At 39.8% G+C, this 27,382-nt stretch overlaps 1 protein-coding gene across 2 annotated transcripts in view; it reads right to left on the bottom strand.

The window, feature by feature from the left end:
• Nucleotides 1-1,572: 1,572 nt before the first annotated feature.
• TMEM245 (transmembrane protein 245) overlaps nucleotides 1,573-27,382 on the bottom strand; it is a 112,258-nt gene continuing 86,448 nt past the window's right edge. The window contains exons 15-18 of one of the 2 annotated variants that reach the window (XM_032164815.2): nucleotides 24,376-24,476; nucleotides 22,563-22,737; nucleotides 19,651-19,845; nucleotides 1,573-6,889 (exon numbers count right to left, since the gene is read on the bottom strand). In XM_032164815.2, the coding sequence (XP_032020706.1) occupies nucleotides 6,844-6,889; nucleotides 19,651-19,845; nucleotides 22,563-22,737; nucleotides 24,376-24,476 (517 nt within the window). In that variant the 3' untranslated portion in view covers nucleotides 1,573-6,843. The remainder of the gene's footprint in view (nucleotides 6,890-19,650; nucleotides 19,846-22,562; nucleotides 22,738-24,375; nucleotides 24,477-27,382) is intronic. The other variant, XM_032164816.2, reaches the window with a different exon arrangement.

Here is a 27,382-nt window from a genome sequence, read left to right on the forward strand (position 1 = left end):
CTCCGCCCCCAACCCTGCGCCCCACCGCCCGTCACCGTATGGCCCCGCCCACCCCCGGCCTCTGCCCCGCCCCCGCAGTCCAGCCTACGGTGGGCTCCCTGCAACCCCGCCCCCTAAGCAGGGTCCCGCCCCCACACGGCCCCGCCCCTATCTCTTCTCAGACCCCTTCCATGGGTTCCAGGCACCTTCTCGCCAGGGTGGCGAGGAGAAACAAAACAAATCTCAGTCACACGGCCACATGGCCTCCTCTTACTTGGACAGACAACCGCCCCCAGCAAAGCCTCCAGTCCTCTCGATAGGTGACTTGTCCTACATCAGCTCTGAATTCCCGCAAAGACTCCTGGAAGCTGTGCTGGGGTTGAAACTGGTAGACCAAAACCAGAATCAAGTCCGTTGGGAGGGGCCTTTCCCCTGGGACGGGAATTCCAGTGGTAATGTCTTCCTGGGGCTTCTCCGGAAGGTCCAATTTCCACTCCACCCTGCTCATTCTTTCACCATGTATTTCTCACTAACACTTTGAGCTGGATTGAAGGGGGAACATTTGATAATGCAATCATTAATGGAGTATCTGGGTATTCGGCAGGAAATCAGTATAACTTTCACACTACTGTTTAGACTTATTCAAAAGAAATTTAAAAGAAACATGAAAAAGCCTCATCTACTGTTCAACACTACTTCTTAAAACTATTTTTCAAAGTTTTTTCCTAATGCCACGCACAGAGCAGTTTCTTCATAACTGTTTATTGCATGAAAATACCAAGTGTGTATTTCTGACAACTCACTTGAGGGGAAGGCTAAGAATCAGTTCTGTAAGCACAACCCTGAGCTCGCACAGAGCCCCACGATGGGGGCGGGGAGCTGAAGACTCCTATTCTAAGGTCTCCAGGAGCAAGGCCAAAAGGAGGTTGTCAGCAGTATGCACGCTGTGAAGGAATTCCAGACTTAAGCAACAGACTGAGAAGCATGAAGAAATGTTTTGTCAACTACCATATCTGCCAGCGAGAACCTATCAGAGTAAAAAAGAATCTCAGGCTGGCAAGTCCACCTGGACACCTTGGCCTGGATCATCTCTTCTTCCATAACACCAGATTGATGAGCTGGGTACATCAACCTGAGGCATCAGAAAGCTCTTTCCCAAGCACCGTTGAAAGGCGCTTCACCGTGCTTCAACCTGCCACTTCAGCTTCATCAATCTACCAGTGCTGCGCAACTGTCTTTGGTATTGAAGATAGCCAAGCTCCAGCTTCTTTTTCTTCATTCAGAAAGGACAGGTCCTCAATCCAACTTTTTCTTAAAATTCTCCTCAGCCAACCATCTCACCACTTCCTTATCTATCACAAGGCCACCTTCCCCTGTGCACTGAGGGCCCTTGGCCTCTTTAAGGCGCCCAGTGTCCACTTCCTGGACACACCTTCCCTTACGGAGCTGACAGTATCTCTTAAGAATTCAGTGTACACAATGGTGCCGGAGGAAATGGCGAGACAGAAGGCCTTGGAGATGGATGGATTCATGAAAGTTTGGCTTCACAAAAGATCAAGTTTTTCAACACACAGGAGATTAAGTTTACCACGATTCATTCAACACTAGTAATTTTATTTCAAAATATAAATATTTCACATCAACAAAGAAGTTACATTAGTAGGTTGTCAAAGCAAGTTAAAGCTAAGAAACAGCATTTGTGTGAGAACAGAGGGTATTTATTGTATTCGAATATTCTTTTTTACTTCTGAATTGCCTCCTTCGCCTCAGAACCCAGGGATGATACATTTTCAAAGAGTTATGTAAGCAATTACAACTCTATATCAAATCTTACTTCAAAATCAAATTGTACTGGAAATACACTTCAGTTACCTAAATAAGTGGCACTGCAAAGGGCAAAGAAGGGTTTTCTTTGGGATGGCTACAATGAGAGTTACATCTGCTGGGTCTCTGCAATAAAAAATAAATGGTATTTGATAATAAGCCAAAATGATCAGGATTTGCTTCCATACTTTTCACTGTAAAATTAAAAGCTAGCAAAAAGCTAGTGAGAAACCAGATGTCTAGTAAAGAACTCTGGACTTGGAGTCAGAAGTTCTGCAACTAAATTCTGGCTCCATCATTTTGTGGTATAAACTTAGGGGAATATCACCAAAACCTTTTCAGAGCCTCCAGAGCCCCCCCCATCTGTACAACAAGGATAATACTGTCTGTCTCACAGGGCTGTTACAAAAGGTGTCTGAAAACTATAAAGTGCCATACAAAAGCATTATTAAAATGTAATATCACTATATCGCCACTGTATTTGCACATTAGTTGATCCTTGAAAAACCTGCAAAATTAAACACAATACTGATTTTACACATCATAGGTGGAAAAGAATCTCTATACCTTAAGTATAGCTCTAAACAGCAAATATACTTGCTTTCTAGACTTCAAGATTTATTACACACTACATGGTACCACAGTCATAGATCTGCCACTCAGTATTTCCATTAGGGATGTCTTCTCAAAGAGCTGTAAACTTGATCAAGGGCCATGTTTCCCAAAGGACCCTGTAGTCCTTTGAGATGCTCTGAGGAATAAAGAAGGGGAGTGCAGTCTAAAGCCAAACAGTATTTGTCCCCTGTTATAAATTCACAATGTGTAACAGCATGTTCAAAACTCTTAGAAGTCCTACAGAAAGGAAACAAACTCAGCATTCCTTCATTTTAATTGACCATGCAATCCCCCACCCCCAACACACACACACTTTTTTTCTCTTACATCTATTAACATCTCCTGGAACTATGCTATAAGGAACACATTTTGCCAGAAGCTGCTCAACCATGAAGAAAAGGAAAGAGAAGTAGAACGGACTGAGAGAAAAAAAAAGAACTCTATTCTACTCTGAATTGTTACTAACTGGCTGTATGTGTATGTCAGACAAGCCACTTAAACCTATGAATTTGTGTCTTTCTCTAGAAAGTGACAGGACCACCTAATTTTAGAAGTCCCATTCTAGCACAGAATTTCTAACTCTAGTAGACAGAACAATTTGATTTATAATTCTCTTATATCAAAAATAACCAATCAGTGGCTGCAGACAGCATGTGTGTTTTTTTGCAGGTTCCCAATAATCATTAAGTTAATAAAATGAATATATTTTGACGGCAGAATGTTGAAAGACAAGAAACTAATAAAAAGTATTTGTTTTTAGCTGGAACTAGCATTTGGAAGTAATGCTAGCCAGAGGCTATTTCCACTGTGAAATGCACACTCAAAGTCCTACTGTAATATTATTTTAAGGGTCTTAGGAGGCCCCTCGAGACTGCAAGGTCAGGGCTAGAGTATGAGAAGTCCTAACGATTTTTTTGTTTTTTTTCCTATAAACCCTGAAGTTGAAAGCTCTGGATAGCTCACCTAAATTACTTTCCTCTAATCTAACCCCTCACAGCCTGAATTTCTGAGTATTTCTTGAGCAGTAGTGACACATCCTGAGGCACTAATATAACCCAAATGGAAACTACAGGTCCTAGGAAATCCAGATAGGTCACACTGGGTTCATGTGAAAATCAAGGTGAGCCAGAAGATCTCATCTGCAAGCCATTTAGTAGTCCTTTAACTGTAAAAAGCAGCTCCACTTTCAAAGGCTACAGAGTTTGTTTACATACAAGGTTTCCATGTAACATGTTGGATTTCTTCCCACTGTCATGGGTCAACCCACACTAGTCTCAGAAGTCAAGGGAAAGCTCTGCCAGCTAACCACTTCTTATCAAAGAGGGTGTGAAGAAACCTTGCAATTTTAACAATAACTAAGACCAGCATGTAAGGTGGTCTTACAGAGATCACTAGCAGGAACAGATATTGATAGGAACTTCAGAACTCAAACAGCACTCACATAACATGGAATTTATGCTGAAAATCCCATGCCTTCTCTCTCAGAAAAGAGAGGAGCATACCTGTGCAGAGAGCTTTTATTTTCTCCCCTCCCATCCATTCGGTTTACAACTGAATAGTGAATGTGAACTTGAAACTAATCTTTAATAAATCTATAAAATGCAAGATATTATGACCAAGTTCTGTACTCGGTTTTTACTGAAGTGACTTCTACTTCGTCAACATATGGTCTGTTCCTGAAGAAACTTCCTCTTTCTGGATTAAATTCTGACTGAGAATGTAAAGGTAGGTTATCTTTGAGACTTGAGCTTAAAACTCCTACCTTTTCATACCACTTGATCTCTGTTGCCCTGTGAAAATTCTGTAAACCTTCCTCATTGCATCTGAGGAATCATGCTGGAATGCTTCTTTCTGGCTCGGAGGGTTCCAAGACCTCCCCAGCTAATGGACCTTCCCAGTCCTTACGCTGTTGCTGTAGCAATGGGGCAGTTCAAGTTTCCTGATCATGGCTGTGAAGCACTCTGGGGCACCTCTGCTCCTGGTATATCAGGGTGATATTACATCACTGCTGCTAATCTTGGTAGCTCTAAACTATTCTCTTAAAGACCTCTAAGAACCTGATATTTATGCTAATAATTACCCAGAAAGAAACATTAGCTGTAGTTTTTTGCAATATCACTTTATACAGCTAAAATCACTTTGTATATGTATAGTAACTCATTGTATATATTTGTCTCTTATGAATATATGCTAATTACATCTATAAATCAACCAGTATATAATTAAAAAAATGATTTTTTAGCCTTTTAATGCAAAAAATTTAAATTTAGTATTACATATGATCTGGCTAAGAGCAAGAGGCCTTCTTATGAGTGATCTCCATCACCCTGTACAGTGCCTGGCAAAGAGCCTAGAGTTTAGCCAACTCTCAAGAAATGTTTTAGTGAATGAATGAATGACTGACTAAAGAAAAACATGAGTTACTGAATGACCAAATCTAATACTCAGTGGAATAGCTGATTATAGTCGCTAAAGGATTCATAATAGAAATAAAGAGATCTGTATGCAGTCTACTCCATACAAACAGTCAGAAGATCTCATGGTAGCCTTTTCTAAATGAAATTTTTCTTAAGCAGTGTAAGAATAAATTTAAACTAATTATAATTATCAGTGACTTCTTAGGGAGATGTTTTAAGAAAAATTATTAATATTTCTACCTTTAAATACTTTCCAAAAAGGAAATCTTCAACACTTAAGAACTACCCCCCACACTTTTTTTTTTTTTCCTTGGGACAGTGTCTCACTCTCTCACACCCAGGCTGGAGTGCAGTGGCGCCATCTTGGCTCACTGCAGCCTCAACCTCCTGGACTCAGGTGATCCTCATATATCAGCCTCCTAAGTAGCTCGGACTATAGGCACACCACCATGCCCAGCTAATTTTTTTTTTATTTTTTGTAGAGATGGGGTTTTGCCATGTTGCCTAGGCTGATCTCAAATCCCTGGGCTCAAGCAATCCACCCGCCTTGGCCTTCCAAAGTGCTGGGATTACAGATGTGAGCCACCACCTATAGCCTGGCCAAGAACTCTTTTCTCTTCCACATTCCCCTGGGAGCAGAGGATAGGCCTGATGATTGTTTTAAACAGTAGAAAGGGTTCAGCTAAGAACTACAGTCCACTCTCAGCCCTGTCATATACTATAGGACAAGTCTTCATTCACAACACATGGATAGCAACACCGATCTCTTAACACTGGGAAAACTGCATACAATATTTAGAAGGAACACTAATACAGCAGAATCTGCAGACAACGGAGTCAAAGATCTGAGGCCAAATCCTACTAAACTTTATGACTTTGAGTTGGTCACTTTTCTGAACCTTAGCTTCTCCATCAGTGTAAAACTGATGTAAAATAATATAAAGCTATATGAAAGCTGATGTGATGTACTCGTGAAATAGTACGTGCAAAAGGACTTTGTAAAATGTAAAGCACTATGCTGGTTATTGCAATATCTGAGATATTTTTAAAGTTGCAATTCAATTCAACAAGCATTCATTTAGAGTCATGTGCAAGGCACTGTGCTAAGAGATGGGAAAATACTACATAAATACAAAATTCTGCTGAAAACTTATTGGCAGAGTTCCAAATAATGAAACGGATACATTTAACAAATCAGAGTATTGCTACACCTGAGATTTTTCACTTCAAACACCTGGAAAGAGAAAACCTAATAACAGCATGAATTTTATCATACTGTTACCATTCATAGCAGCTTAATAAGTATTTCACTTCAATGTGGTCAGCCAAGTTTTATAATTTGGCAATAGTGTAAAGGAGCGTGAAGAGAAAAGGAAGAAGAGGAAGAGCTTCAGTCTTTGTATCTCCCAGGGTTACAATATAAAACTGAACATCAAATAAGCCACCCCACTCTTACACTTATGATTTATTATTTCTTAAAGAGCATATAATACATTGTGGGAGAAGGGTAGAAGATTCATTTTTCCTGCTCACTCGACTACACACTCAAAAGTGAAAGCCCTGTTCCTTGAAAAGTGACTGTCTTAGAAAAGTTTAACAATAGATTTCTTAAACCAGGAAAAAATTACACCATCTATTCTTTTAACAGCAGGTAGTTTAGAGTTCTTAAAACAACTTTATAAATATATAATATAGTAATATAGATAACCAAAGTGGAAAAATTTCAAGCCAGGGCACCAGTGTATAAAATGAAACTTTTCAAGCCATCTTAACAACAGTTAAGTGAGCAAACCACCAACTCTGAACTCTCAAGCTATGTTTTAAAATACAAAGCAGCCCGCAGCAAGTTCTCTCTTGTCCAGGCATTCCGTATGTAAGGCCAGGAGGCTTCTGCTTCTTTCCTGGGTTCTGCTTGCTAGGCACAGCTGAAAGGGCAGAAGGCCACAGCTGAGCTGAACTCACTGTCAAATTTGAACTTCCTAGAAAAATCACTGCAGAGGAAACCACGTCAACCTACTGAAGATTTCAGATCTTCAGAAATGTCACGGAAAGTCCTAAAAGAAAAAAAGATGGAATGATTAGTTGATTACCATAAAACAGTATCCTATTTTTACAATCTTTTGGAGCCCTAATGAGATTATACAGTCACTATTTTTTCTTAAGATTTTCATTGAGTATTGTTTCAAAGTCTGCTAGTTGTTGCTCATTCTCATTAACAAGAACTCCATTTTTTTGCTGGATCCATTGTCCAAAGGACTATTTCCCCAGACTCCCTTGAAACTACACATGACCACGTGCCTACGCTTTGGTTAATGAGATTTAAGTAGAAGTGTTGCGCAACTTCTGGGCAGTTCCTTAAAAGAGAAGAGTAATCTTCTTCAGCTCTTCCACCTTGTTACTAGCTGGAAGTGGATATGATGATTGATGTTAAAGAGGAAAAACCACTGAGACCAAAGATTAAATGCTAAGTGGATACATTTTATTACAAAATAGAAATCGTAATCCAACAGAGAGTCCAAGCTCTAAGGGATGTGGTTCAGTGCAGGAGAAATGGGTTAGGTCTTTTCATCAAGTGACCTTGTACTTGAACTGTTTCTGACCCACATTAAACAAGCTACGCGAACGATGTTATTGGCGGGTAATATCTGGGCTGGATGAAGGTGGCTGAGCACGGTGCCTGGCTGCTGCACACATCAAGTGTCTATCTCAGGACTGTAGTAGCTAGCTTTGCTTTTGCTACATAATTTACATGTCTGAGCTGAAATAAATCACCTGGTTAAATTTACATCTGTGCTGGCAGCCAAATGGCCAGGTCAGAATTTATCAACGAACATGAGCTCAAGCACCCATATTAGACAAAAATGCCTCACACCAAGGCTGGCAGTACATCAGGATGAAGAGAGGCTGGGACCAGATGTTTATGCAACAGTGATACAGATACAAAGCACAGTCTATTACCATCCTTTTAGACAGAAGTTATATTGCTCCTTTACAATAAGTCCACATATTAGAAATACAGAAAAATATTTGACTTTACAGTTTTTTGTTGTTGTTGTTTTGTTTTGTTTTTTTGAGACAAGGTCTCACTCTGTTGCCCAGGCTGGAGTATACTGCTGCTATCTCGGCTCATTGCAACCTCTGCCTCCCAGGCTCAAGCCATCCTCCCACCTCAGCCTCCTGAGTAGCTGGTACTACAGAGAACATAACACCACACCCAGCTAATTTTTATACTTTTGGGAGGCTAAGGCGGGAGGATCACCTGAGCCCGAGAGGCTGAGGCTGCAGTAAGCCTAGGTCATGCCACTCCAGGCCAGCCTGGGCAACAAAATGAGACCCTGCACCACCACCACCACCCCCCTCCCCCCCAAAAAAAAACAAGCAAGGGAGGGAAGAAGGGAAGGAGGAATAAATTGAAGTACAATATAAAGTAAGTGTTCCAAAACCTAAGGAACAGCTCACAGTAGTAGAAACTAAAGATAACAGAAAGCTTTTATTAGGTACAATCACCTAAAAACTCATAAAACAAACAATCTGAACTTCAAATGTAATTCCACAATCATTCCCCCTCCCTTACTCCTTTTCTCTCCTGACTCTCAATTCATACAAATATTTAGGAGGCCCATAGGCAAGGCAGAGATCAATTAGAGACTAACCTTGCAGCAATCAGTGAGGAAAGTACTTCAGTGTCAAGAGGGGAACAGGTAAAATGTCACAGAAAAGAAATTACCTTTAAGGATGTTCAGTTATCTCAAGGCTCTTTCAAGGATGGTGCCCTAAGCCTCTGGATCTCTGAAGCACGCCTCTACTAGCACAGCTCTACTTTGAAAAACTGTGAGTCTCCTGGCTATGGCTCCTGAGGCTTTGAGAGGGTTCATGTGTGACATGAATACACCAATCATTTTTAAAGATGCTGGCTGATCTAATAATTGAAATGAATTTTCTTTCCTTAAAGACTTTTATATTCTGAAAACAAGTCCAAAAGTGAAGATTTGTATACACACATGTATGTTTATATGCATTAATATCTATCTATCTATATCTATCTCAAATCAGTGGTTCTCAATCTTGAAATTTTTCTGCATTATAAGATGTTTTGCAGCATCCCCAGCCTCTATCCAACTAGAATGACAATCGAAATGACTCCAGACATGAGAAACTGTCTGGGGAGAAAAAAATCACCCCCACACTCCTGTGAGAACTAAAGCTCTAGATAGCTGTTTTTCACAGTCTCACCCAAGTTTGTGTTTTTACATTTGTCTACAGGCCAAGCTGGCTGCTGTCTCAGACAATATGAATTTCAGGTAGCACTTAATTCTGAAAAGCCCTGGAAAATCTTTGCAAGCAATAGTCAAAAACTGGCTAATACTACAAAGCATTTTCTAATACCGAACAGGGTTCTTTGACATCTTTTCAAATTTCTCAGATACCTGTAATTTTATATCTATTAACTATTCATTTCCTCTAAATTATGAATGAAGATTTCTGCCTCAGGGCAAAGACACATTAAATAAGATTAAGGCTATGGTTAGCCTAGTCACTGCTCTCTGTTGACAAGTAAGCTTAGCTGTAACCTTGAAATTCCTACCTACTATTCAATTTTGTCTCCAGGCCACGAAAGTCTCCAAAAGGACTCAGGAAAACACACAAACAAAACAAAGAAAACCAACAACCTGAAGCAAGCTTAAAAATCAGTTACTAAGGGTCTTTCATCTCAATGTTCTCTCTAGGTATGTAGGGTGTTAGGGTGATCAATGGAGGGGGAGGTGTGTGTGTCTATACAACCCTACTGAAGTAACACTGATCTTTAACAAACCTCTAATTATCTCCAGGAAAACAGTATCTATAGTCTAGAGATGCAGAAATTATTTGGTTTTTGGCTTATTCCAGAGGCACAGCTCTAACTAATAAGTAAAGCTCATAAAACCATAACTCTCTACATTAGAGAAATAAATACTGCATTGACACTATTTTCTGAAAATGTTCAACATCCTACTTGAACCATCTAAATACAGTATTCTTTCTCAAATTACAAGGATTATTATGCTGCAAGGAATCACAATATAGAATTTCTCATCTAAGAATAAGCAATGTGGCCAGGCGCGGTGGCTCATGCCTATAATCCCAGCACTTTTGGAGGCCGAGGCAGGTGGATCATGAGGTCAGGAGATCGAGACCATCCTGGCTAACATGGTGAAAACCCGTCTCCACTAAAAATACAAAAAAAATTAGCCGGGCGTGGTCATGGGTGCCTGTAGTCCCAGCTACTCAGGAGGCTGAGGCAGGAGAATGGTCTGAACCTGGGAGGCGGAGCTTGCAGTGAGCCGAGATCGCGCCACTACACTCCAGCCTGGGCGACAGAGTGAGACAAAAAAAAAAAAAAAAAGAATAAGCAATGCAGAATGGGACCACATGTGACTGGGGGACTAGAGGACTGTGAACATTTTATACCTCCTTTCAGAGCAACAGGGATTGTGCAGTGTAGTCTCTCACTATTCCTTGCTCTTTGAAAATATTTTGGGATCTGCTTGCCCCAAACTTTCAATGAGATCTTTACAAATTCATTTCACTCCCTACCCTCTTCCCTCCATGTAAATGTTTAAATCTTTTATGATTTAACAACTCAAGACTTGTTGACTTCCAGCCTCCTAGACATGCAGAATAAGTCATGGATGCCTGAAAGTTATAACTGACTAATTCAACTTACTTAGCTGGCTCCCCAGCACTGAGTGTGTATTTCCTACACCAGCACCAGCATACAATCCTGTGACAGAGTACAAGCAACCACTATTATACATACCCCCTCCCTTCCAACAAATTTGGAATAAAGTTCTAAGGCTAGGGTTTACTATGTCCCATCCTCTTTTATCAGCCTCAAGGTTGTATTCTGTTTTTGGTTTCACTAATCCACAAATTCACCAAATCTTCACCTAGCACTTACTATGCGCCAAGCACCATGTTAGGAGTGGTAAAACAGTGGTAAAGTTAGATACAGCTCCCACCTTCAAAAAGCTTACCAACTGATGGGAAAAAACAATGAATTAAACACACATCTATAAAACGCGTATTAAGTTCCAACAGAAGTATAAGATACCACAGGGACACAGCAAGGACTTCTTACCTAGCTCAGAGTTTCAGTAATGTTTCTCACAAAAAGGGTAGTTTGAGTATACACTATGATACTGGACTTGGCTAGGAGGGAAGTGGTGTTCTTTACAGAGAGGACAACACTGCAAAGATGACACTGCCTTCTGGTAACTAAAACAAGTTCAATACGGCTGAAAAATAAAATGCAAGGCACACAGCACAGAGACGAATCCGGAGAAGTAGAGAGAAAAAAGGCATGAGAAGTCTGACAGGGCAAATTAATGTGTCAGCTTTATCTTGAAGGCCATGGGAAGCTGCTGTGGGAATTTTAAGCAGCAGCAGAGTAGAATATTTATGTTTCAGAAAAATCAGAGAAGCTGTACTATGAAGAACAGACTAGAGGGGGGCCAGACTGGAGGCAGGAAACAGTAAAGAGGCTGCTGAAGAAATCCTGGCAGTGGGTCACACCACTGGGAGTAAAGAGGATGAGCAGATTCAGGAAATTTTCAAGTAACAGAAAGTAAATCAAATGTACTCCCTTCCCAGCCCGTTTACTCTCTTTTCTCAATCTTCTAAAGTGGAATGACAGCGAGTGCACCCCAACTGAAATTCTTAGGGTTAGCATAAAGATCTGCAGAAGTGGGGATGGTTTATGGGGAGTATCTTTAAACCTCATTTTGCAGAGACCCAGAGATGGGGTTTCAACATGTTGCTCAGGCTGGCCTCAAACTCCTGGACTCAAACGATCGCCTGCTTTGGCCTACCAAAGTGCTGGGATTACAGGCATGAGCCACTGTGCCCAGTGGATACTCATTTTTGATTGCACTTTGGGTATTTAATTGTGAAAGATATAAACCTCAGGTTAAGAAAGCGTGTACAAAAACAGCCACAAGTTACTAAATCTTCCCTAGAGAAAGATAAAGCTGAGTTCCTAAAGAACCACATTCCAGTCGTCACCTTCCTGTCAAGGTGTAACAGAAGGCAAAGGAAAACTACAATATGGAGAATAGCATCCCCGGAAGAGCACCTGGGATATACGCCTTACAGGATTTTCTGGGCTTTAATATTCAGAGACTGCTGCTCAATTTTTAGTAGAAGTGAAAGAAGTCTATCAAAGCAAGTCTGATCATCCTGTTCAAAAATCAAGAAAGTATGCATGATTACAGGGGTGTTTTTGCCTTTCCCTATACATCCCATCTCTCTAAACAAGCCCACTATTAATAGAGAACAGAGGAAGTGAAAGGTTCTGATTATTCAGTAGAGGCCAAAATAGTTGGGAGCCCAAAGCCGTGCTGTATCCACTACATTCTCACTATCAACAGTGAGCATCAGAGAAGGTCTTCCTTCCTACAATCTTTCCTTAGGAGAATGGGCATTCATCTGTGTGAAGATAGTAGTCTAACAAGTTTATTTGCAGTGTGGAATTAAGAGGTATGTCTGCTTAATAAAATGCAACCGTCTATCCTCTATTGTCACACTGTAACAATATACAAATTCCTAGAAAAAGCCAAGCCCTTTCAGAGCTCATGCTTCTGTAGATACTACTCCCTCACAGCCCATTCATTCCTTCCACTACGAATTGAGCATTCTGAGTACAAAATACTGTTGACAGAGGTTGACATCAGTAATTAAAATAGACTTAGTCCTGGGAGTAACAGCAACTATAGTCAAGTTGGGATGGGGGAGAGAGAAAAATAATCAAGTGTATAAATGAAAACTGCACTACAAAAAAAAAAAGTACAAGGTGCAAACTATAAACACATTAAACTGGCAAGGAGGCCATAACCTAATCTTGGGGGTAGGAAACGCTTCTCTGATGAACTGACATTTGAACTGAGATCTGAATAGTTACGAGTTCGTTAAGAAGGAAAGACGGGGGATTATCCAGATGGAGGATTATCCAGATAGAGAAAGCAGCGTGCACAAAGGCCCAGAGTTTCAATGGCACCTGGTGTATCTGAGGCCTGATGGAAAGCCAGTGTGGCTGCACCTCAGACAGCAAAGGCTATGAAAGAAAAAAAAAAAAAAAGAACAGGCAACAGCAACAAATTCTAAGAAGGTGTAAAGTGGGTGGGACTGCTATGACCTGACATACGTGATAGAGCTTGGCTGTCTGTCCCCTGCAAATCTCATGTTAAAATGTGATCCCTAATGTTGAAGGTGAGGCCTAGTGGGAGGTGTTTGGGCCACGGGAGCAGATCCCTCATGAATGGTTTGGTGCCCTCCCCAACAATGATAAATGAGTTTTTTCTCTATTCCTTCAGGTGAGAGCAGTTTGTTTAGAAGAGTCTGTCATCTCTTGCTTCCTCTCTCTCCATGTGACCCACCTGCTCCCCCTTTTCCTTCCACCATGATTGGAAGTTTCCTGGGGCCTCACCAGAAGCAGGTGCTGGCAGTATACTTCTTGTAGAGTCTGAAGAGCCGTGAGCCAAAATAAACCTCTTTTCTTTATATAAATAATCTAGCCTCAGGAATTCCTTTATAGCAATGAAAAACAGACTAACACAAGACCCTAAAAGGCTGAATCTTAAACCAGTAGTGAGAAAGGCCAGGAAACATTATGATTTATTCAGCGAAATCCCCCATAAGGCTTAGGAACTGGTGACATCAAGTAACTCCGGAAGTAGGGTTGGAGATAGGGGTCAACACAGGACTGTTTTACAGTTTCCTTAAAGAGCAGTAAGACAACACCCTCTGATATCCTCACCCCACCTCCCACCCCAGCCAAGCAGCTGACTCCACCCTCTCCCCTCCTTGGCAGAAAACTAGAGGTATTTTCCCCTTTGGAGAAGGTAAAACAAAAAGTCTCTGAACTAGTGCACAACAGGCAGAAATGAGGGTGGGCATCCATCCCAACACTGGGAGATTAAGTGGACGTTTACATCTTGAAGGCTGTCCAGACCCTTTCCCCCTCCTGGCTCCCAGGAGGCTGGCAGCCAGGCTTTTAGTCTCCAGCCAGGAGATTAGAAGCTCTTTCTTTGAGGAATATACAAGCCCAAAAAGGGGACCAAAATCACTGACATTAAGGGCTGGACAAAGCAGTGGCCCTGCCACATCATATTATGGTAACACATATCATAATCCACCACAGCTTCTGAGTGTCTCACTCTTTTTTTTTTTTTTTTTTTTTTTTGAGACAGAGTCTCGCTCTGTTGCCCAGGCTGCAGTGCAGTGGTGCAATGTGCAGTAGTGCAATCTCTGCTCACTGCAACATCCACCTCCCGGGTTCAAGTGATTCTCCTGCCTCAGTCTCCTGAGTAGCTGGGATTACAGGCTTATGCCACCATGCCTGACTAATTTTTGTATTTGTAGTAGAGACGGGGTTTTACCATGTTGGCCAGGCTGGTCTTGAACTCCTGACCTCAGGTGATCCACCCACCTCAGCCTCCCAAAGTGCTGGGATTACAGGCGTGACCCACCGCGCCCGGCCATGTCTCATTCTTAACATGAGCCAACAGCCAAACACCTTTAATACCTGATATTGTGGTTCTGTTAATAAAGGTTAGTGTCCTTTCTCTGAAATGCTTGGGACCAGAAGTGATTCGCATCTTTTTTGCATCTTGGAATATTTACATTATACTAACCCCAAATCCAAGAATCCAAAATCCAAAATGCTGGCCAGGCGCAGTGGCTCATGCCTGTAATCCCAGCACTTTGGGAGGCTGAGGAGGGCAGATCGCCTGAGGTCAGGAGTTCGTGACCAGCCTGGCAAACATGGTGAAACCTGGTCTCTACTAAAAATACAAAAATTAGCCGGGTGTAGTGGCATGTACCTACCTGTAGTCCCCACTACTCGGGATGCTGAGGTGGGAGAATCATTTGAATCTGGGAGGCAAAGGTTGCAGTGAGCCGAGATCATGCCACTGCACACCAGCCTGGGTGACAGAATGAGACTCCGTCTCAAAAAAAAAAAAATCCAAAATGCTCCAATGAACACTTTCTTTGAGCATCATGTTTGCATTAAAAAAATTTCTGATTCTGGTGAGTTTCCGATTTGGGATTTGGGATGCTCAACATGTATGGCAAAGGTGGATGGATTTTACAGATGTAATAAATGTCCCTCATTAGCTGACTTAGAAAAAAAGAGAGAGATCATGCTGGGTGGGCTAGATCTAATCAGGTGAGCTCTTCTTTTAAAAAGTCTAGGGGTCAGAGATCGAAGTTAGAAAAATACTCTCCTGCTGGCCTAAAGAAGCAAAAACCCAGATTACCAGCTGCCTATGAAGAGAGGCAGCCTCTAGGAGCCATGAGCCTCAGTTATACAACTACAAGGAAATGAATTATGCCAACAACAGGACCGCTTGAAAGAGAACCCCAATCCACAGATGAAACCCCAACTCTGACTGCAGATTTTCAGGTCCTAAGCAGAGGACCCAACCAAGTTTTGCCTGAACTCCTGACCCACAGAAGCTGTATCATAAATGTACGTTAAGCTGCTAAACATGTGCAATTTGTTACCTGTCATACAAAATATAAACCTGTATGCTAAAAAGCTACATTTTATTCTAAGGAAATAATACCTCACTAAAGGAAACTGAAAAAAATGTGCAAGTAGAAATGGAAACCTCTATAGTAAAGCTACAAGATAAAGTTGAAGAAATCACCCAGAAAATGGAGCCAAAAAGACACAAGTGAAAAAAGAGAGAAAGGATTTAAAATGTGAAATGCCCAGTCCATGAGGGTCAAAGTCAAAATAAAATAAATTTCTGAAAGAAGAAAAGGAAATCATGAAACAACTCAAGAAAAATGTCAGAACACCAGAACACACGTTTTCACTTTTAAAGGTCTTAGCAAGTGCCCATCAGGACAAAAAACATAGGTAAACAAAAAGATCTTATATGTCTTCAAATAGTTAAATTAACAAGTATCAATAATAAAAATTGCTTCAGACTTTTAACAACAATCCTGGAAGCTAGAAAACAATGAAGAAATAAAGAAATGTTAAAGAAAAAATTTCAAGCATAGAATTCTCTACATAGGAAAGCTATCAGATTAAGTTTGACATTAGGAAAAGCTTTTGCAGACACGCATCATCCCTCAAAATTTACCTCCTATGCATATTTTCCCGAAAATCTATAAGAGGATGTGCTCCACCAAAAAGCAATAAATCAAGAAAGAAAATTATATAGGGTATCAGAAATAAGGATTCCAATGCAAGGGATTGTTGAGGGAATACCCAAGGTGACGGCTGAACAGCAAGCCAAAAGGACAGCACTCCACTGGAGCAGACCAGGGCACTTAGGAGAGTCTTCTTCAGACGACCGGTTATGCCTGGTGCGACTGAACATACCAAGTGGAGAGGTGACTGCCTGGTGCAGAGCTTGAGATGGGATTAGTTACAAGTACATGGAAAGCAAAGCAAACAAAAACCAGTATCTTTATTAACTCAAGAGAAAGCAAAAGTCGTATGGGTAAAGAAATATTAGAATATATGACAAGGCTCAAATATGAATATAATTTAAAGCCATAATAATGTAAAACCTGAATACTGATCTAACCAGTATCACCGTTTGTTTTGGGGGAATGGGTAGTGAAAGCTAACTTCTAACCTTCCAAGTGGGAAGTTATTAGATGATGCCTATACATGACATCAGAAATAAACATGTCATTTCAAGATATGGAGGTAAATATCAAAATAATATAGGGTCAAAAAGTGGTTCCTCTTAGAAAAAGGAAGAAGAGGAAGAAGGCAAAGTCCTTATTTTTCACTGAGTTTCGTAGAAATTTCACTCTTTAAACTACATGCATGAGTAACTTTGAAAGACAAAGGCTATGTGGGTCCTCACATTATCTTTTTCTACTCCACCATACCACATAAGCATTTTGTACTTTTAGAAGGAGAAAGGGTTAAAAAGGTTTATTACTTCTAAAAGAATTCATTTAAGTTGCTTTCATTTTGCCTTAAATACTAACTCTTGCTTTAGTAACTTGAAATCATTAAGTTTTTCTCAAAATAACAGCAAAATATTGATCAATTATCTTTTTTCTTTGTGTTTGGTGAGCCCATGGAACAGAGCCTCAAGTTAGCAAGTGCATTCTGTTGCTTTCGAGCACCACTGGCTTCTCAGGTATCTGAGCACTTATCTTTAAAAGGGAAAGGCAGAAAAGGATACCATAGTGTCACTACCACAAAACTGGGAAGGCCCTTGTCAAAATCACCGAAGCACCTCTCCTTTCATTCTTTTGGAAAAACTGATTTTCCCCTGCTATCAACTAAGGATCACGCATTGGCTAAAACAGTCCCCTAACCAGCTCTAACTCAGAGACTTTACTGCATTTGTTCTGAGTTAAAGGACCATGTCTCTCTTCACAAAATATAACATTAAAAACAAAATTAAGCAGAATCATCTTGTTGAAGAATTTTACATAAAAGTATAAAATATTTTCATTAAATGCATTGTCAGAACCAACTTGTCAGTGACTCCTTGATTATACGAGAATATCCAATGGCAGGAAAACTAGTGTTTTCCATTTGCAGATAACAAGAAGAATGCCATATAGTTTCTGGAAAGTTAAAAATCTTTTACTTTTTATTCTGAGACTGTCCTTTTTTGTTGTTAAAATGTAATTTCTGGCACACAACATAGAAAACTGTTTTTAAGTATCCACCTAATAAACTTAAAACCAGATGTAAAACGAGACATTCCACTTTTAGGTATATGTCCAACTACGGTAAGTACTGTGCGCATGTCCACCAAAAGACATGTACAAAAACGTTCATGGCAAAATAAGAAATTTTTTGAAAAAAGAAAGTTCAAAGCATCTTGAATTATAACAGACATAAACTGCAAACTGCCCAAATATCTATTAGTCCTACAATGATTAAATGAGATTGTAATATATTCATGTAATGGAAGATTAGACAACAATGCAAGAATGAAACATGAACAGAGAAAAACATCCAACAACATGAATCAATCACACAGATACACTGTTGAGCAAAGAGGACTGACTCAAGAGTATGTACCTACTATATGATTTCTTTTCTATGAAGTTCAAAAACAGGCAAAACTAATGAAAAGTGACTATGGTTAGAGTATCAGCAGGCAGTGGGGTCTGACTGAGAAAATATTCTATATCTTGGTATGGGTAATGGTTACATGGGTGTGAGTATATGAAAAAATCAACCTGTCTATTTAGAGGTACATTTGGTTATTTAGATGTACATTTCACCATATATAAATTATACCTGAAGAAATTTAAGAAAATTATAAGACAATTGGGAAAAATTTTCAAACATTATATTTTATGAAATGCTGGTGACAGCAGATAACAGCAATTGTTATTTTAATATCTGTACTTACAAAATAACACGTTGCAACTCTATATTGGTGTCCCAAATAATTTTTTCCCAGCTTTGTATTTTAAAAATGTATAACCTACACAAAATTGAAATGCTGGTACAAGTAACAACCATATGTCCTTCATCTAGATTCACCAATTGTTAACATTTTGCTACAGTCACTTCCTCTCTCCCTCTCCCGGTTTTGGTGGAACTGCTTGCAAATAAGTGGCAGACATCATGACATGTCATCTTTAAAGGACATTCTTCCACAGAACCAAAGTATCATTGGTTATGATTGGTTATCACTGTTATCATTGGTTATCGAAATATCATTGTTAAATTGGTTAAACCAAATTTAACATTGATATATTATTTAACATATGGTCCATGTTCAAATTTCCCCAATTGTTTCAGAAATATTCTTTATAGATTCCTCCCATCCCCAATCCAGAAATCTGTCCCAGACTCAGACAATGCATTTGGTTGTCCTATTTCTTTTCCGTTTTTTTTCTTTTTCTCTCTTTTTTTTTTGAGACAGTCTCGTTCTGTCACCCAGGCTGGAATCCAATGGCATGATCTTGGCTCACTGCAACCTCTGCCTCCCAGGTTCAAGCAATTCTCCTGCCTCAGCCTCCCGAGTAGCTAGGATTACAGGCACCTGCCACCACATCTGACTAATTTTTGGGGTATTTTTAGTAGAGATGGGGTTTTACCATGTTGGCCAGGCTGGTCTCAAACTCCTGACCTCAGGTGATTTGCCCACTTTGGCCTCCCAAAGTGCTGGGATTACAGGCATGAGCCACCGCATCTGGCCTGGTTGTCCCATTTCTTGAGTCTCTTTCAGTCTGGTACACCATGTCCCACATGGTATTAGATTTTCGAAATTTATTTTTGGCTTTTCATGACATTAACAATTCTCACCCAATATAGGTCTTTTTTTTTTTTTTTTTTTTTTTGAGACAGAGTCTCATTCTGTTGCCCAGACTGGAGTCCAGTGGCACAATCTGGGCTCACTGCAGCCTCCGCCTCCTGGATTCAAGCAATTCTTTTGCCTCAGCCTCCCAAGCAGCTGGGATCACAGGTGGATGCCACCACACCTGGCTAATTTTTGTATTTTTAGTAGAGATGGGGTTTCGCCATGTTGGCCAGGCTGGTCTCGAACTCCTGACCTCAGGCGATCCACCCGCCTTGGCCTCCCAAAGTGCTGGGATTACAGACGTGAGCCACTGCTCCCAGCCCCAATATAGGTTTTAAATTTTCTTGGTATATGAAACCCAAAACTCTGCCAACGACTTGTATTTACTTAGTGTCTTCTGCAACCTTTATCACAGCATTGGTACTCAAATACCTTTATCCTGACAAGTCTGGATGAAGCTACTTATCAAATACAGAGACAGGACAGTTCAATGTATAAACACAGCTTATGATTATTCTGCTTTAACTCACCGCTGAGGCTGAGCAGGCCATGGGGTCTGGTTTGGCGTGGGCACTGAATTTGTGGGACTCACTAGCATGGCACTATAGATATTGGAAGCAACCACAAGTATGCAGAGAAGAATAGGACCGATGATTGCTCCTTCCAGGCCTAGGTAGTATGCTCCACCGGCCACTGCCAAGCCTGTCAGGTAAGGATGGCCACCTCTGGAATAAAGAGCACGACCTTTAACAAACAAAAACTGGAGTAAATCTGAAATACATTTCTAATACAATGTGCATTCTTTAATACACTATGCTTTTTAGCACATTATCAGCTTTCTTTAGATCTTTCTTTAGATCACCTCGATGTATACAATTGAACACTGACTGCAATAATATTGAGATGCAACAATTTTTTTTCCTATGGGTGGCATCTGCCTCTTTTTATAGCTCCAGGAATGAAAGAATAAAGTCAGCAATGTTAACAGATATTTTATACCCATTACAGGTGCCTGCCTATGATGGGTTAATGTTGGCTTAGGACTGGTTAGGAGTCACCTGTTAAGTTTACCTCCATCAAGGATAATTAAGTGAGCACAATTTAGCATGTAATTCAGTTAATTATGCTTTTATACGACGACAACAACGACGATAGCATCCCTGTTACTGATAGGTCAGACTTTTGGCAACCTCCTAAAATATAGTTTTTAACACAGGTAATGATAAAAGGCCTCCTGAGGAAAATATCTGTCACAAAGCCCAAGATTTCTATTTCACAGGAGAATCACAAATGCCCTCCAGCTTATTACAGTATTACTTACGTAAGTGGAATGAAATAAAATAGAACATAGTAGCATAGCACATTGATAATGACAAGAAAGGATCACTGACTTCAGAAGGACTGGGAAATAAGTCACATTCTGTTTGTTTCTAGTTTTAAACATAGATGAGAAGAACAATTCAGTGAGGGGCAAATAACTAAATATCGTGGAAGGATGTTCTATATTACAGTTAAATCAAAGTAAGACTTGTGGAGAACCAGTCTTCAGGAAACCAACAAATTATATTCATAATGTGTTTGTCTTTCTCATTCCAAAAAAATGATTTAGGGCAGTATTCCATGTTTGCTAAGTAAACTTCTTCCCTGAACAACACATTCAAGGAAAACTATCAAAAATGCTTAAAGCTTTTTTTCCTGCTCCATCACCCAGGCTGGAGTGCAGTGCCACAATCACGGCTTACTACAGTCTTGACCTCCCAGACTCAAGTGATCTTCCTACCTCAGCCTCCTGAGTAGCTGGGACTACAGGCATGTGCCACCACACCAAACTAATCTTTATATTTTTGTGGAGAAGGGGTTTCACCATGTTTCCCAGGCTGGTCTTGAGCTCCTGGGCTCAAGTGATCCACCCACTTCGGCCTCTCAAAGTGGTAGGATTATAGGCTTCAGCCACTATGTTCAGCCTTAAAGCCTTTTTTTAAAAAAAAAAAAAGTGTGGGAGTTTATGAATAAAAGCTTAACCTATTAAAAAATAAAACAATTTATGCCAAACCTTTCATTTCCCAATGACAACGTTTAAAGACAGTATTTTAGGCCGCGCATCGTGGCTCATGCCTGTGATTCCAGCAGTTTGGGAGGCCGAGGCAGGCGGATCACTTGAGGTCAGGAGTTCAAGATCAGCCTGATCAACATGGTGAAAAACCCCGTCTCTAGTAAAAATACAAAAATTAGCCAGGTGTGGTGGTGCACGCCTGTAATCCCAGCTACTCAGGAGGCTGAGGCAGGAGAATGGCTTGAACCTGGGAGGCGAAGGTTGCAGTGAGGCAAGATTGCACCACTGCACTCCAGCCTGGGTGATAGAGGGAGACTCTGTCTCAAAAAAAAAAAAAAAAAAAAAGACAGTATTTATTTAATTCCAGTTGTAAACCTTAATATAAAATTTACAGCAAAGTTTAAAGAAATAAAAGCACTTAAGTATAAATCATACTTATTCCTGCTCAAATGTCAACTGTGACACACTAGTTAACCACACTATGATGTTCAGCTTTTTAATTTTCTCTCTCAAGTTTTAATGTGACTGAGAACTGGCTTGATTTACTTAACGCAATTTCTAAAAGAGAGGTCAAAACCTATAAAAAAAGACATTTATTTATTGTATTATATGGCTACAGTGTTGATTCTGACTTAGATTTAACCTGTATTTATCATAGAACCATTCCAATTATATCTTTAGAGAGCTCTGCTTGCCAGAAATTAACTTGCTGAGATTTGGTTTCACATGGATATCCTCAGACATACAATCTAACAACATTTTCTCCAAAACCAAAGAAGAGATAAAAATAATCATTAACTGTTCACTGTACTTAAAATATTTGAAGTACATCTGGTCATAATTCTTTTCTAGGTTAAATGTCACTAAATCAAGAGAAAATTATTCACAATTTGGTTTTAACCCAGGACATCATATATTAATATTATAAATATTATGTATGTAATAAGAAAATATTGGCTGGGCATGGTGGTTCATTCCTGTAATCCCAGTGCCTTGGGAAGTTCAAGGCAGGAGGATTGCTTGAGCCCAGGAGTTCAAGGTTCAAGGCTGCAATGAGCCATGACTGCACCCTGCACTCCAGCAGTTTGAGTGAAAGACATATTGTCTCAAAAAAAAAAAAAAAAAAAAGTTGCTCTGGAACTCTGGGGCAACAACAACAAAAAAAAAAAAAAAAAAAAAAAAAAACCCAAAATATCATGCCTTGTAAACAATATTATTTTAAATGAAAATTTCATTTGTGGGAACACAAAAGGCTATTTCACTGAAAACTCCTACTGCCAGTTCTTTTGTATAACCCCAGGGGAAAAAAAATTCTCCTTAAAAAAAAAAAAAAAACAGAAATGCCTGGATGATTCACTAATAACTTGAGAAATTCTGTGGCTTACTTACCCTGATATGTCAGAGTAGATTGCAGTATCTACAAAGTATGTTGGCAAGAGATGAAACATCAACAGTAAAATGGCCTTGCATCCTAACCCTTGTGTCAGCCACAGGTCAAGAACTGCAGGTACTGCTGCCCAGTATGTCCCCAGGAATGGCACTGCTCCAAGGATTGCTGCTAACGCTGAAAAAAGAGTAAAAGAAAAGCAACTTAACATCATCAGCAAAACACTAACAAAGCAAAAGAATCTAAGCAGTAGCTCTTCCTCCTCAACAATTTCCAACAAAACAAGTTAAATAAATACTCACAAACTCAAATATTAGGGAAATGATATGCCCTATCTAACTGAATTTTCTAGCTAAGGCTCAATATCTTAAAATGTGATACTAAAAATCTTTCTAAGTGTGTGTCTTATTTATGGGTCTCTTCTTAAGCAGTAAAATTCGAGGGTTCTGTAGCTGTTACTCTTAATCAACAATTAATATACGGTCCTATAAATACACCTACAGAACATATGTCAAAACTTGTACTGAGTCCAAAGCCCAATCACAAATTAGTTTCTAAACCTCAGCATAATAAAAATAAACAGAAAAAGTCCTGAGTTGAAGGACCCTGCTTCAAGGTCATTCCCTTCCAGAGCAATATGTTCAAGCACTCTTCCTCCATCTGGCTTCTCTCCAAGTTAAGAGTAAAGCAGATGTAGCTTCTAGTCCCGGTCCTACCAGAAGCCAGGTATGTGACCTTGGAAAACTGGTCTCTCATTTATATGACAAGTCTGCCACCCCGCCTCACAGGGTGCTTGCAGGTCAGAGGGCAGGTTTGTGGACATCACAGTAGGGAGGAACGTGAATGAACTCGAAAATGTAGAAGGAAGCACAGACAAATACGGAAAGGGGGGGATGTGGTAGAGGCAAATGTGGAAGGCAGAGATATTTAGGAAAACAAGCAGCCATAGAAATAAAGGAAGGAAAAGTAGAAGAACCACCACAACAGATCTTAAGAGGTATGGAGGCAGCTTATGTGCCCTCAGAAGCATTCATCTTGCCCTGGGATGTAATCCCTCATGGACAAAGCTATTTTGACAACACATTGTCCCCTGCCAATCAGTTCAATTCAAACATTACTGAGAGCCAATTATTTCCTGGGTGTTATGCTAAGTGCTAGAACATTCATTCATTTAACAAACATGTAGGGCAACTGATATGGGTTTGGATCTGTGTCCCCACCAAAATCCCATGTCAAATTGTAATCCCCAATGTTGGAGGTAAAACCTGGTAGGAGGTGATTGGATCATGGGGGGCAGATTTCACCCCTAGGTGCTGTTCTCATGATAGTGAGTGAGTGGGTTATCGTGAGATCTGGTTAAAACTGTGGGAGCACCTCTCCCCTCTCTTCCTCCTGCTCCGGCCATGTAAGACATGCCTGCTTCCCCCTCACTTTCCACCACTATTATAAGTTTCCTGAGGCCTCCCCCAAAGCAGGAGCCACTATGCTTCCTTCCAGTACAGCCTGCAGAACTGTGAGCCAATTAAACCTCTTCTTTATAAATTACCTCATCTCAGATATTTCTTTATAGCAGTGAGAGAACAGACTAATACAGCAATTTTTTCTATGTGCTGGGTATAGTTCCAGCTGCTGGGGATACACCAATAAACAAACACATTACAAATCATATTTCTGTTCCTAACGTGGACTAGATTCGATCTTAAGCCAAAAAATTTAGTTTTCTCAACTTGAGGAAGTAGACATTTCCTAGATATATGTAAAATGGCTTAACTTTCCTTAAATAGGGAACAGTGGAAGGTATAATATGGTTGTTACCTGATGGTATGAAGACAATATTGATGCCAAATATAGTATGAGTCAGCCAGGTGTACAATCCATAGAAGCCAGCCATTTTGAGGGAAGCATCAAACACCCCTCTGGAATGCCCAAAGATCAAAAGAAAGAGTAAATAAACACAGTGTCATATCGTGATTCAGAAAAATCACGTGGCCACTTGATTCCAAATCAAGTAATAGCTTCAGTTTTTCTGCTGGCCTGAGAATGCTGTTTTCATTTTATTTCAAAGAAACATAAACACCTTACTTTAAATACATTTACTAAGTTATTCTTTATGTAATATGAAATATGTTTTATTTGGAAATATGTTTACTAACTATTCCTTAAATTTCTGACGAAAAAAATAACTGAAACACCTTAAAATACCCTATTCTCTGAAATAATTTATCAACTTTTCACTCTGAAGAAGGTATTTCACCACCAAAACAAATGGAAAGAAAATTAAGTGTGAATAACACGTTTCCAAGAATACAGTTAAACTCTAAGAAACCCAGGCTGTGGCCAGTCCTCCCCTTTTGGAAAGAGCCAACAAGGGATAGTGTAACTTGTATTTCACCATCTTTCTTTTCTTTAACAAAATCTTCCTGTTTCTTAAACTATGCAACTAAGCCTACAAAGTAACATCTCTTACAAATGCTATCAAAGAATGTAGGTCACTGGGAGAGAATTTGTGGGAAAAAAAAATATTCCTAACTCCAAAGTAAAATCAGAGAGGAAAATATGAGAGATAAAAACAGACACATATATTTGGTGACTAATATAGGAATTCAATACATGAAAATCTGCAATGTCAGGTGCTCTGTGCTTTTCATTTGGAAGATTAGTAAGGCAGCACTGTACGGAGGTGAAATAAGGAACTGTTCAGAGAGCACAAAGGCGGCAACCCGTAAGTAATTTCAAGGCAGCACAAAATCATAAAAACCTGGACTCTATGGGGCGGTGCAGAGGGGTGCAGGGAAAGCACCCTCATATGTTCACTACAAGAAAAGCTGTAGTTGAAAAAGAAGACGTTAGTGGCAAAGGTGACCTTGTACATGCAAAAGGAAACACCAAGCTTTTCTAAAGCATCTCAAGACATATACTGTTAGGAACAAAGTGAAGCCCTGTAATCTAGTGATTTAGTCATTTACTAGTGTTCTGGGACATGGATCCAGGGGCAGAATGGCTCCCCAATTGTAAAACCTGCTTTGTCATCCTGACCAATGGCTTTCACTAGAGAATGTCTTAAAGGAGCCATATGACTCTGCAACAAGAACCCAGAATAAAGTGGTATCAAAAATACCAAAAGGAAGTGAAAAACCCCAAAGAAAATACCTAGGATCTGCTCAACAACTAAACAGAGAGGACAGAGCAAAAAGAAAACAACAGAGCTTCAGGTTTCAAACCTGAAGGGGAAAGAATAGCAGTGTCTCGAAGTCACGGAGAAGGCCAGAATGGAAGAGGCATGCAAGAAAAGGGGAGTTTGTTTAGTATGAGCAACAGGAACTCAAAAAGGATGATGAAAATACCCTAGAGGTAGCTGAAATAAGAGACAAGGCTTAATAGAAAATTCAGAACAAGACATCTGAGACGTCCCAGAATAATTATAGAAGAGTATAGGACATCCTAAAAGGGCAAGTGGAGAGAAAATAGGGCAACAGGTTGTGTTTTCATAAAGGACCTAAAGACAAAGAAATACCAGCCAGAGAGGTAATGAAATCATTTCCGTAGTAGGAGGAAAATCACTAGAGTGCAGTATTCCCAGAGACCAAGGGAGAAGGTAGGTTTTGAGGGGCAGGGAATAATGACATAATTGACCACAGAGAAAAAGAAAGGAAAAAAGTATAGAGTTTGTCTAGAACTAGGGAGGTCAATGAGGAAAAGATAGAGATGTGATCCTTTCTTTAACCTTATGTTATTTAAAAAATTTTAAGCCAAAAATAAGTTGACATCAAAGGTGCAACAGAATATTGCAACTCAATCATCCCTCTGGGTGGCAAGTAACCAAGGCTCAAACCAGTAAGGACCATGTGGAGAAGACAGCTGTCTTCTTTCTTTCACTGCTGAGAATACTGGTTGCTGGTATGTTCTCAAGGCAACTTTTAAATACACTATATATTGTTTGCAGTTACTAAACATATTCATGTAACCTAGTGAGGGATGAAAAGACAATATATTCCCCTCTACCTCATTACTTGTGATCTGGCACACAAGTTTTATAAATGAAACAGCAGAGAAAAATCCTCTTACAATTTACCAGAAAATAGAATTTAACTCCCTCAAATTCCTAGCAACTTTTCTTTCTTTTTTATATCAGCTTTATTAAACTATGATTTACAAATAATAAAACCCATCAATTTTAAGCATTCAATTCAGTAATTTGCACAAATATATACATTCTATAACCATTACAATCAAGATGTAGAATATTTCCATCACCCAAAAAATTCCCTCATGCCCTTCTATAGTCAAACCCTCCCTAAACTCTGGCCTCTGATGGCCACTAGATATGCTGTCACTATAATTCTGCCTTTTCTAGAATTTCATGTAAACACAACCATACATTATATAGCTTTGTATTAAATTGTGGCAATATATCCGTGGCACAATATTTAGCATCTGAATCATTTTGAGTGTGCAGCTCAATAGCGCTGAGTACATTCATGTTGTCGTGTAGCTTTTGGTGTTTCTTTCACCTAGCATAATGCTTTTGAGCTTCACCAACATTGTTGAGTATATCAATAGTTTGTTCCCTTTTATTACTGAGTAGTATTCCATTATGTAGATCTACTACAACTTGCTTATCCATTCACCAGTTGATGGGCATTTGAGGTGTTTCCAGTTTGGGGGTATTATGAATAATGCTGCTATGAACATTTGTGTACAAGTCTTTGTGGACATATGCTTTCACTTCTCGTCTGTAAATACCTAGGAGTGGAGATACTGGGTCATACGGTATCTATTTAACTTTATAACTAATACTAGCTTTAATCTCTCAATTCCGAAA

Source organism: Hylobates moloch, unplaced genomic scaffold (genome assembly GCF_009828535.3).
Source record: "Hylobates moloch isolate HMO894 unplaced genomic scaffold, HMol_V3 SCAFFOLD_10, whole genome shotgun sequence".
NCBI lineage: Eukaryota > Metazoa > Chordata > Mammalia > Primates > Hylobatidae > Hylobates > Hylobates moloch.